Source organism: Papilio xuthus, unplaced genomic scaffold (assembly GCF_000836235.2).
Source record: "Papilio xuthus unplaced genomic scaffold, Pxut_1.1 DF827570.1, whole genome shotgun sequence".
Classification (NCBI taxonomy): Eukaryota; Metazoa; Arthropoda; class Insecta; order Lepidoptera; family Papilionidae; genus Papilio; species Papilio xuthus.
The window spans coordinates 1211894-1221883 of NW_013531079.1; the positions used below are offsets into that span (position 1 = coordinate 1211894).

Here is a 9990-nt window from a genome sequence, read left to right on the forward strand (position 1 = left end):
TAAGTTCCTAAGTTAATTTAGGCTTATTATTTTTCTAGCACGTAAACGACTACGTAAGTGAAATTTTGAAGCTGATATTTACAGTGCCTCTCTTAGATCCAGCAAGGGACTATCGTCGAGTGGCATATAGACAATTCCGTCATCATAAAGTACCAAAATCGGTGAGTTATAGTTTCAAAGACTTATCTAGACGCTGGTAGTACTGACAAATAGAAAATGGCAAAGACTAATTGAAACATAGACTGTAAAATAGGTACTAAATCAATCTCTTTTCCTCAAACGCTATTATCACAATTTGTTCTCGTACTGACACATAGACAATGACATACAAGACATGGCAACGACTAATTGTAACATAGACTTTACGATAGGTACTAATTCAATTTATATTATAATAGTAAAGAGTAGAGTAGTTTCTATAACTGGGTGTTTCTATGTAGTTGGATTGGCGTAAATTAGGCTTCAAGCCACGTCGTGAAGAACAGTGGCGTTGCGGCGCATGCTATGCCTTTGCTGTCGCACATGCGATGCAAGCTCAGCTCTACAAGAAGCATAAGAGATGGGATGAACTGAGGTAAGATGCTATCTGACGAATGTGCATGCCGGAGGCGTATATTTTGTCCTCTTCCCCTTCCTAGCTTTTCTTAAGGAAAGAGAGGTGTAAGTACACTCCCAATGTCCCCTACGCAAGGAAGGAGAAATGTCCTCTTTATGTGCATCCCCTTCTCCGTTGATCAAAGATAGGCAACGCATCTGCAACAGCAGATGTCTATGGGCAACTTTCACTTCGCGTAAGACATTAAATTACCAATATCCATTCCAGTTCCAGTTTTTACACTATAAAATGCTCACCATTTTTGCCAATTAAATAATATATGTACTTTTTTCGCAGTCCCCAGCAGATTGTGGATTGCAGTTATGAAGATGGCAACCAGGGATGTAATGGTGGATCTCTGCAAGCTGCCTTTAGATATGCTGCCAGGGAGGGACTCGCCAGAGAAACGCAATATCCATACCGTGGAAAGGTAAATTTTCCATTCACCTCACACGTAAAGGACTGAACGACGAATTATGAGAATCGCTCATATCTAATTGGAAGAATACACACGAATAAATTTAATCAGCAGTTTATCGTCAGTTAGTGACTTTTTGGTTATTTGTGTCCAAGAGCGTCGGTGGTTCAGGGGTTAAGGACTTGACTTGCGATCCGCAGGTCCAGGGTTCGAATCCCGCCATGTACCAATATGTTTTTCTATTTCCGATTTACATATTAACATTTATCCGACGTTCTTACGATGAAGGAAAACATCGTGATGCTATCTGTACTTATCTGCGGAGAAATTCAAAGATATGTATGAAGTCAACCCGCACTTAGCCAGCATTGACTATGGCCTAGTCACCCCTAACTTAGGGTAGGCTCCATACCCCTCAGTGGGGATGTATAGTGAGCTGATGATGATATAAGTAATAATTTAGGGTTTGTTTTTTCAGAAAGGTCACTGTCATCATAGTTGGGGGACAGGTCGTGTACGTCCTCGTCGCTGGGCAGCACTGCCGGCACGTGACGAGGCGGCGGTGGAGCGCGCGCTGGCCAACATCGGTCCACTCGCAGTTGCTGTAAATGCTGCGCCGCTGACATTCCAGCTTTATAGGTAAAGCTGTCGCCCGCAACTCCATCTGCGAAGAATTAAAAAATAGCTTAATTAGTAGCCTATGTGTTCTTCCATACTATGTTCTACATCTATGCCAAATTTTAGCGAGATCTATGCAGCCAAACATTCACATTTATGATATCAGCAAGAAATTATAATTAGTAAGGTGAGAGAAAGACTGATTTAGATTACATCCATGTATGGACTGGCTATAGGATGTACTATTTTGTGCTAATTTGATTACGCCATTCTCGCGCTGATAATAACCTCACTAATATTATAAATGCGAAAGATTAGATGGATGGATATTTGTTTGAAGATATCTCCGGAACGGCTCAACGGATTTTGATGAAATTTGACACACATGTATAACATAGTCTGGACTACTTATTTAATTGTGTTTGTTTATAGGAGTGGGATCTACGACGACCCATTTTGCGTGCCATGGCGAATGAACCACGCCATGTTACTGGTGGGTTACACTCCGGAGTACTGGCTGCTGCTTAACTGGTGGGGACATCGGTGGGGGGAAGACGGGTATATCAGGTAAGTGATACATAGACGTAGATATTTTCCTAACCCTTGGTTTCTGAAAATCTCTGTGTGTCTCAGAAACCCACGGTTAGAGGTAAATATAATAGGTTACTTCATCTATTTATCCTAAAATATAATCCTTAAGGGAAATAGATGACCAAGTATTCCACTTGTGAAAAATTAAACATTCTGTATAATGTCATCTCAATGTCATTGGTACTATCAGAAATAAAAGTGTTACGTTTTTCAATAAATTTATTTATTATACGACAAATCTTTTAAACATACAAACAAAAACATAAAAAGTTTAACAGTGGTAGAGCCCGCTTTAGCATCTTCGCACGAATCGGCCCGGCTAGCCCGGTGAAATACCACGACCACACAGAAGACAGGCGTCAAGTGGAAGCTATTCCGCGTGCAGTCTGATGAGTGTGCGCCCCGGAGGCCTAATTTAGTCCGTTTAGGCCGGCAACGCATCTGCGGTTCCTCTGGTATTACTGATGTCCATGGACGTCGTTGAACACCTCGGTGTTCCCACTGCTCGTTTGTCCCCTTCTGTTATAAAATAAAAAAAATCTTCTTTTTTTTCTCAGGTAATCCCAATTATTTATCTTTTGTTTCAGAATACGTCGAGGTCTGAACACGTGTGGTGTTACTAACATGGCAACGTACGTTGAATTATAAAAAAAATCATACTAATATCTAAATTCACAATTTCTTTACAATAATATGTTATATAATAAAAAAATATAAAACTGCATTGTGTTTTGTTTCGATTACAAAGAACATTTTATAACCTTATTCATCATCAGCGTCATACGTCCCCACCGAGGGGCTCGGAGCCTCCCCTAAGTTAGTGGTGACAACCATAGTCAACCACGCTGGCCAAGTGCGAGTTGACTTCACTTCTTCACACATATCTTTGAATTTATTCCCAGATATGTGCAGTATCACGATGTTTTCCTTCACCGTAAGAACGTCGGATAAGTGTACATATGTAAATCAGCAACAGTAAAACACATTGGTACATGGCGGGATTCGAACCCAAGATATTCCAAGTCAAGTGCTTAACCGCTGAGCCACCGACGCTCTTATAACTTAATTATCCTTATTTTTTTATTAACTATGTTGTGTACATTGTTAGATTACTTAATAACCTCTTGAGTTTTCATTGTTGATACACTAGTATCAAAACATACTGTTGTTTATTTATTCTCAACAAAAAAAAACAAAACTTTTTGTCTAGGTATTTTGATACTGGAAACAACTTCTCTATACATTTTAAAATGTACGTTACCTAATTACAATATCTTTTTCTTTGTATTTTTTCATTCTTCGTATTATCAATTTCAGAGTTCTTTGTTCTTGTTTTACATTGTACACTTTATTGCAAATTTTTAGTTTTATCTTTAATAAAATCTCAATATGTGAGCTTAGAAAGATAGCCCCCATCTTTCCAATACAGTGAACATTGTAAATACTTTAAGATATCGAGAAGAATGATCTTCTACATATATATATAAAACCTTCAAAAATCTTATATATATATCACCCTTAACTTAGGGTAGGCTCCGAGCCCCTCGGTGGGAACGTATAGTGAGCTGATGATGATGATATATAAAAATTGCTGTTTGTTAGTCTCGCTAAAACTGGACTGGATTGAACGGATTTATCTAATCTTAGTCTTCAAATGTTCGTGGAGGTCTGGGGAAGGTTTAAAAGGTGAGAAAAATTCGAATAATTACCGGGAAGTAATTTTCTTTTCATTCCACGCGGACGAAGTCGCGTGCTACAGCTAGTTATTTTATAAAAAATGTTGAAAAGGCTTTATACTATTGCTGTGCCTATAAAAAGTATTAAAAAAACGAAAGTGTATTTTCCGATAATATGCATTTTTAATTAGAACTGAATATTTTTTTTAATTGTTTATTTCATTATCTAAACTCATGTACAAATATATAACGATGACTGGCTTACTTTAAATATCGATAATTGTTACTACAATATGGTCTGCTTGTGTAAAACGACGTGACGTGAACAAAAACATTAAGGTAACTTAAAATGTGTTGTTCAAACGATCCGTCGTTTTGGCGACAAGTAAGTAAAATTAACTAACATTAATAAGTTTTGTAATTTCTTACTTTTGTAGCCTTTAAAATTTGATTTTCTAATTATAAAAAGTATTGGGTTAATTCATCGATTGCTTCGTTTTTACCGTTTTTAAAAACAAATTAAAAAAAACACTTATTTCAGTGTTTAGATGATGAATTAAAACTATACAGAATGTTACATTTTTAATAGGAGTTACATTTCGACATCTATAACCCTTTGTCTCATCTCTTTTGTTGCTCTGTGGTGTGATTAGATCTGAGGGTAATCGATAGCCTAAACTCTACAGTCAAAGACTAGATAGACTATACTTGCTCTTTGATATATGTTTCTACTTACAATCAAAGATTAGATAAGACTATCCTTGCTCTTTGATTGATATTATGTCTTTATATTAATACCTAAAAAGAGTTAATTATATTACACTTGACAGATGCTCGTATTAACATCAGGCAGTTGCTATTCGCTTGGCATAGGAATTAGTTTAGCGCACCCCAGCGCCCTCAATGCTGCTATATTATCTCCAAACGCCACCGATATTAAAGCAACGATCGATCAAGCATCTTGGATAGGTATGTATTTTAATCTATAAACTGACAAACATATCTGACCTGAAGTAATATTAAACTAGCTGTCGCCCGCGACTCCGTCCGCGCAGCATTAAAAAAACTATTGGTCGCAGCGTAATGTCATATAACCTATAGCCTTCCTCTATAAATCGAACATATCAAATATCAAACAAAAAAAGAATTTTTTTAGATCAGACCAGTAGTTCCTGAGATTATAGCGTTTAAACAAACAAACAAACTCTTCCGCTTTATAATATTAGTATAGTTTAAAACAGCTCACTAGCGCCCCCCAGTCAAGTGTACAAGTACGTACTGTAGCTATCATGACAAGTTTTTGTCATTTTACAAGTACATTTTCCGTGAGTGTGGTTCCTGTCTCTGCAGCCATTGCTTAACTTATAATATTATATAATATAAGATTCAGGAGCTGGTAATATTATAAATTCGAATGTTTAGATGGATGAATGTTTATTTGAAAGTATCTTCAGAACAGCTGCACGGATCTAGCTGAAATTTCTTCATCTGGAAGAACACATAGACAAATATTTTTCTTTATTTCCGCGCTGACAGACTCATGGGATCACACCTTAATAACTATCAAGTTATTATTACATTAAGCATTCTGATTTCAAGATAAATGACAAACGCATTTTTTTGTTTCAGCTTCCATCCAAGGCTTCTCTGGTTTAATCGGTTTTTTTGTCTTCGCTCCTTTAATACAAATTTTAGGTAGAAAGCCTGTCAATATCTTGTTTCAAATATGTTTAATAATCGGATGGATCTTATTATTTATCAGTAAAAGTGTCACCATGTTATTAATTGCAAAGTTCATGCAAGGACTATCAATTGGTGGACTTATTGTGATCGGGTTAACAATTAGTGAATTTACACATAGAAATAAACGCGGCGTATTTTTGACTATTAAAAAAACAGTTTTATCATTTGGAAGTTTATTATGTCATTGTCTAGCGCTTTATTACGATTGGAGGCGAATTGCTGAAGTGGCAATCATACCACATGTTTTAGCAATAATAATAATTACATTCTGTCCAGAGAGTCCATCGTTTTACGCAGTGAAAGGTAAATATTCGGATTGCATGAAATCATTCGTATGGTACCATGGTGATTCATATGAAAGTAAACGTGAAATGAATTCATTAATCGCCGCACAAATGGAAAGAAGATGTAATAAACAGAAAAGAAAGGATAAGAAATTTAGATGGTTTAAAAAACTATTAAGAAGAGACTTTCTAATACCTTTTTTAATCGCAACTCTTGCTACTATAGCTGTCGATTTCAGTGGTAGATATTTTCTTATAGGTTATGTTACACAGATTATGATTGAATTAACTGGCGATAAATACATATCGATATACTGTTCAATTATATCAGATTGTTTAATAATTATAGCTTTATGTATATCAACTTTAGTTATAAAATCATTTAAAAGACGAACAATATTATTTAAATTCGGTACCCTGTCTATAGCTTTGATGTACTCTGTTACTTTATCCGAAGGTCTTAAAGATATTTTATTAAATAAATGGATTACGACTTTTTTAATATTATTACATAGTTTTGTTAGTACTTTTAGTTTGATACCAGTTTGTTTTACTATTTCAATGGAGATATTCCCATTGGAACATAGAGCTATAGGTTCTCTTACAACTGGCATTGCTTTTACTTTGTTTTATGCTATTACTATGAAAATTGTACCTTTAATGATAATAAGAATGGGTGTAGGCGGCACTTATTTTGTATTTAGTCTATGTGTTACTATATGTTTAGCTATATTATATTATATACTACCAGAAACAAAGGATAAAAGTTTGCAAGAAATAGAAGATGAAATAAAAGGTATTAAAAGAACAGATGCTGAAATTGAATTAATTATTTCCAATGGAGCTAGGAATTTTTAGATTATTTTCAACTTATAATAATGAAAGTACCTTTTTGTTTCATAAATAAGATTAGTTTACTAATAAAACAAAAGAAATCGAACAAAAGTCGCAGTATTTTGGTAAATCGATTTTTAAATTTAGAATTATATTAACGGTTATTTTAGACCTGTTCCTTTTTGATATTTTTTTATATGATAAGACGGCAAACGATCAAGCGGGTACCAGAAATCGCTGAAATAGCGAAGAGACCGTTGCCCATAGACATACGCAATTACAGATGCGTTGCCTACCATTAATCGACGGCGGAGGGAATGCACAGAAAGAATCTGGATCCGGAAAATCCACTTCCACTTCCCATCCTTTATAAGAAAAAGGGTGGGTAGGCAAAGACGACTAAAATTAGGTATTGGAACGGGTGAACCGACAATTCGTGAGATGTTAAAGCGGACTCTACCTCTGAATGTTTACTAAATTTATATTTATCTTGTATTATAAAAAGACTATGCAATAAAATTATTGTAAAATAAATGTTGTGTGTTTTTAGTTAGCAATTATTTTTTGCGTAAAACGGTGATAAACGCGAAGATATAACCGTGTTATTAAAAACCGATTAATTTTTAATTATGTAAACATATTTTGAGTTTACTTTCACTTTCAATTTTCCAATAAGACATTAAACATAAGGAAATTGCAGTAATTTTCATCAAAAACCTGATTGACACTACCTCTATGACATTCATGGAAAAAATACTGATATAATGACACCTTTCTCTTCAAAATCTGTGGGTTCTTGAGACCAAAATCCCCGTTTAACATATGAATATTGTCATGTCTGTTTTGTCAAGTATGAAAGGCAGGGATGACTGTGTTTTATACTCAGAATCCCACGGTTAGTCGTTTAGGGTACGGGCTGTCATAATAGGAACATGACTGACTAAAATAATATACAGACGAATTGAGAACAACTTCTTTTTTTGGAAATCGGTAAAAAAATATGGAGCATTGATATCGAACTTGTTTTGGTGAATCATTTTTTAAAATTTAATAAAGTTTAATGTACGATATGAAAACTCAATGTATTAGTTATAAAATGCACCCAATAGATGGCGTTAATCGTATAGTCCGTTGGCTTGTTTTTCTATCACTTTTTATAAATAAACTAGATGTTTTAAGTTGGAGACAACATTGATATACAGTGGTTTATGTTATAAAAATTCACACAGTACTGATTCATCATCTATTTAAATACTAGGTTAAACATCTCCATATAGAAAGAACAACGAATCAAAAAACTTCCTACATTCTTTCTCAACGTTCTCTCGAAAATTACTCAATATTATAAATTGTTGGCAACTTTTCTAGAAAGTTATATTCGTTAATATAAATTTAGCTTAAAAACGGATAAATTTTATACGTTAACAATTTAAACTTCACCACTGATATTTTTAACCTTTGAATTTCTTAAATTCAATTACATTTATGATCCCTTCAAGAATTAATTAGCAATATTGATTTTTCGAAAAATGCTAATTATTTTTGTTTGTTCTTCCGTATCTTCATATTTTTAGACAATACTAGCTGTCGCCTTAGACTCCGTCCGATCGGAATTAAAAAAACTTAATAAGTAGTTTATGTGTTCTTCTAGACTATGTTCTACATCTGTGAGAAATTTTATCAAGATCCGTAGAGCAGTTCTGGAGATATACCTTCTGAGAAACATCTATCAATCCAAACATTCGCATTTATAATGTTAATATAATTAGTTTGAATAATTTAAAATCAATTGCGCACTTTCATTACAAAGTCAAGTGTCAGTGAGGGGACATAAACGATATTTTAATAAGGCTAGTGTTGTGCCGATACACAAAACAGTGTAGGTCTTTTCTTCCTAACAACTAACTAGGTATATAAACTATGAAAAATAAACACCCTTTATCAGTCGAGCGAAAATAAAACCGTTAGATAAAAAGACATTCTAAAAACTGTTTTCATTAACAAATAGCTATTGTCTATTTTAAATGTAACGCGATATTTACTAAGATTATTTAGGAATAATGTCGTAATAAAACTAGTTTGGGAATAACATAGTATATTTAAATTGTTAATCTATTTGTTAACTACGCATGTGTTGATGTCTCTAATATGTGTTCTAAAGATCCAATGCTTTGTCGACAGGTGAGTGGATATAAACTAGCCTTACCTTTTGCTTTACTAGAAAAATCTATTTTAAACTAAATTATGTTATTATTTTTATATAGGTCACTATGTGTTCTTTCCTTTGTTCATCTATGCCAAATTTCAGCAAGATCCATACCGTTCTGAAGACACCTTCTAGCAATCATCCATCCATACATTCGCATTAAGTAAGATGTTGCTATAAAACACTGGGATGGTAATAACTTTTGCTTCACACAAACTTTTGTAGCGAGGCGAGTAACTTTTGTACCAACATACTTAAACATTCATTTCTCTATAGTAAGTTGTGGTAAAGTTTAGTAAAAATGAGAAAAAGCACAAACAAAATACCAGTAGCATAAAAATCTGCACAAAGTTAAGAATTGCGTCGCATATTTCCAAAAGTAACTTCGACTAAAAGCGTATATAATAAGCTTACAAAAAAAATATTAAAAAAAACTACACTTCCTATTTATCTATATATATTTAAAAAGTAAAAGGGATGACGTCATCAGCCCAGCCTATATATCTCTATCTGCCGTCATATTTAAATACACTTCAATCTAACATATGTATCCTCTTTCACACAATTCCATACTTTGTAACCAGGGCCGGTGTTATGATAGGAGCATAGAGGAGTCAAAGGTCTGCCAAAGGCATGCCAAAAAAGAGAGCGTCATATTAATCTCACCTATTGCTCTAGTAGCGTTCAAAGTTTGTAACCATTAAAGGGTTGAATTCATATAAGTTTTAAGGCAATCGAAATTCAGTGTCTTGAGTTAACTAGTACCTTCAATATTGAAGTTATAAAACCTAGGTAACGTACACAGCAGAGAGACAGCAATCGACAATGTAAACTTACTGTGTACATACACAAATTGAAACCATTTCCCGTACTGTAAGCAATGGAGTATTTATTTACATTGTGTCACATAGTATAAGAGAAGTTAAAATATGTTTTGCATTAATAAATAAAATCATGATTTTTGATTAAGACATTAATACGTGACTTATGTTGTTTGTGGCAGATTACAATGTTATTTTTAATTC

At 34.1% G+C, this 9990-nt stretch overlaps 3 protein-coding genes across 3 annotated transcripts in view; all 3 read left to right on the forward strand.

Moving 5' to 3' along the window:
- Window positions 1–2870, forward strand: part of LOC106118490 (cathepsin L1) — a 9648-nt gene extending 6778 nt beyond the window's left edge. The window contains exons 2-7 of the mRNA XM_013313150.1: window positions 39–161; window positions 441–574; window positions 893–1025; window positions 1492–1652; window positions 2064–2198; window positions 2810–2870. Coding sequence (XP_013168604.1) covers window positions 39–161; window positions 441–574; window positions 893–1025; window positions 1492–1652; window positions 2064–2198; window positions 2810–2870 — 747 coding nt within the window. The remainder of the gene's footprint in view (window positions 1–38; window positions 162–440; window positions 575–892; window positions 1026–1491; window positions 1653–2063; window positions 2199–2809) is intronic.
- A 1858-nt stretch (window positions 2871–4728) lies between these two features.
- LOC106118492 (facilitated trehalose transporter Tret1-like) lies at window positions 4729–6783 on the forward strand. Its single transcript, XM_013313151.1, has 4 exons — window positions 4729–4867; window positions 5528–6166; window positions 6275–6382; window positions 6470–6783. The coding sequence occupies exons 1-4, from the start codon at window positions 4729–4731 to the stop codon at window positions 6781–6783; spliced, it is 1200 nt and encodes a 399-aa protein (XP_013168605.1).
- A 2096-nt stretch (window positions 6784–8879) lies between these two features.
- Window positions 8880–9990, forward strand: part of LOC106118696 (monosaccharide-sensing protein 1-like) — a 10060-nt gene continuing 8949 nt past the window's right edge. Inside the window, exon 1 of the mRNA XM_013313427.1 lies at window positions 8880–8940. Within this exon, the coding sequence (XP_013168881.1) occupies window positions 8908–8940 (33 nt within the window). The 5' untranslated portion in view covers window positions 8880–8907. The remainder of the gene's footprint in view (window positions 8941–9990) is intronic.

What these genes read in the sequence shown, in the direction of transcription:
- LOC106118492 (XM_013313151.1), top strand. Translation starts at nt 4,729, where the DNA reads ATGCTCGTATTAACATCAGGCAGTTGCTATTCGCTTGGCATAGGAATT. An exon ending in TATAGCTGTCGATTTCAGTG is followed by an intron (nt 6,167 to 6,274) that starts GTAGATATTTTC and finishes TAATAATTATAG; the next exon opens with CTTTATGTATATCAACTTTA. An exon ending in CTCTGTTACTTTATCCGAAG is followed by an intron (nt 6,383 to 6,469) that starts GTCTTAAAGATA and finishes GTTTGATACCAG; the next exon opens with TTTGTTTTACTATTTCAATG.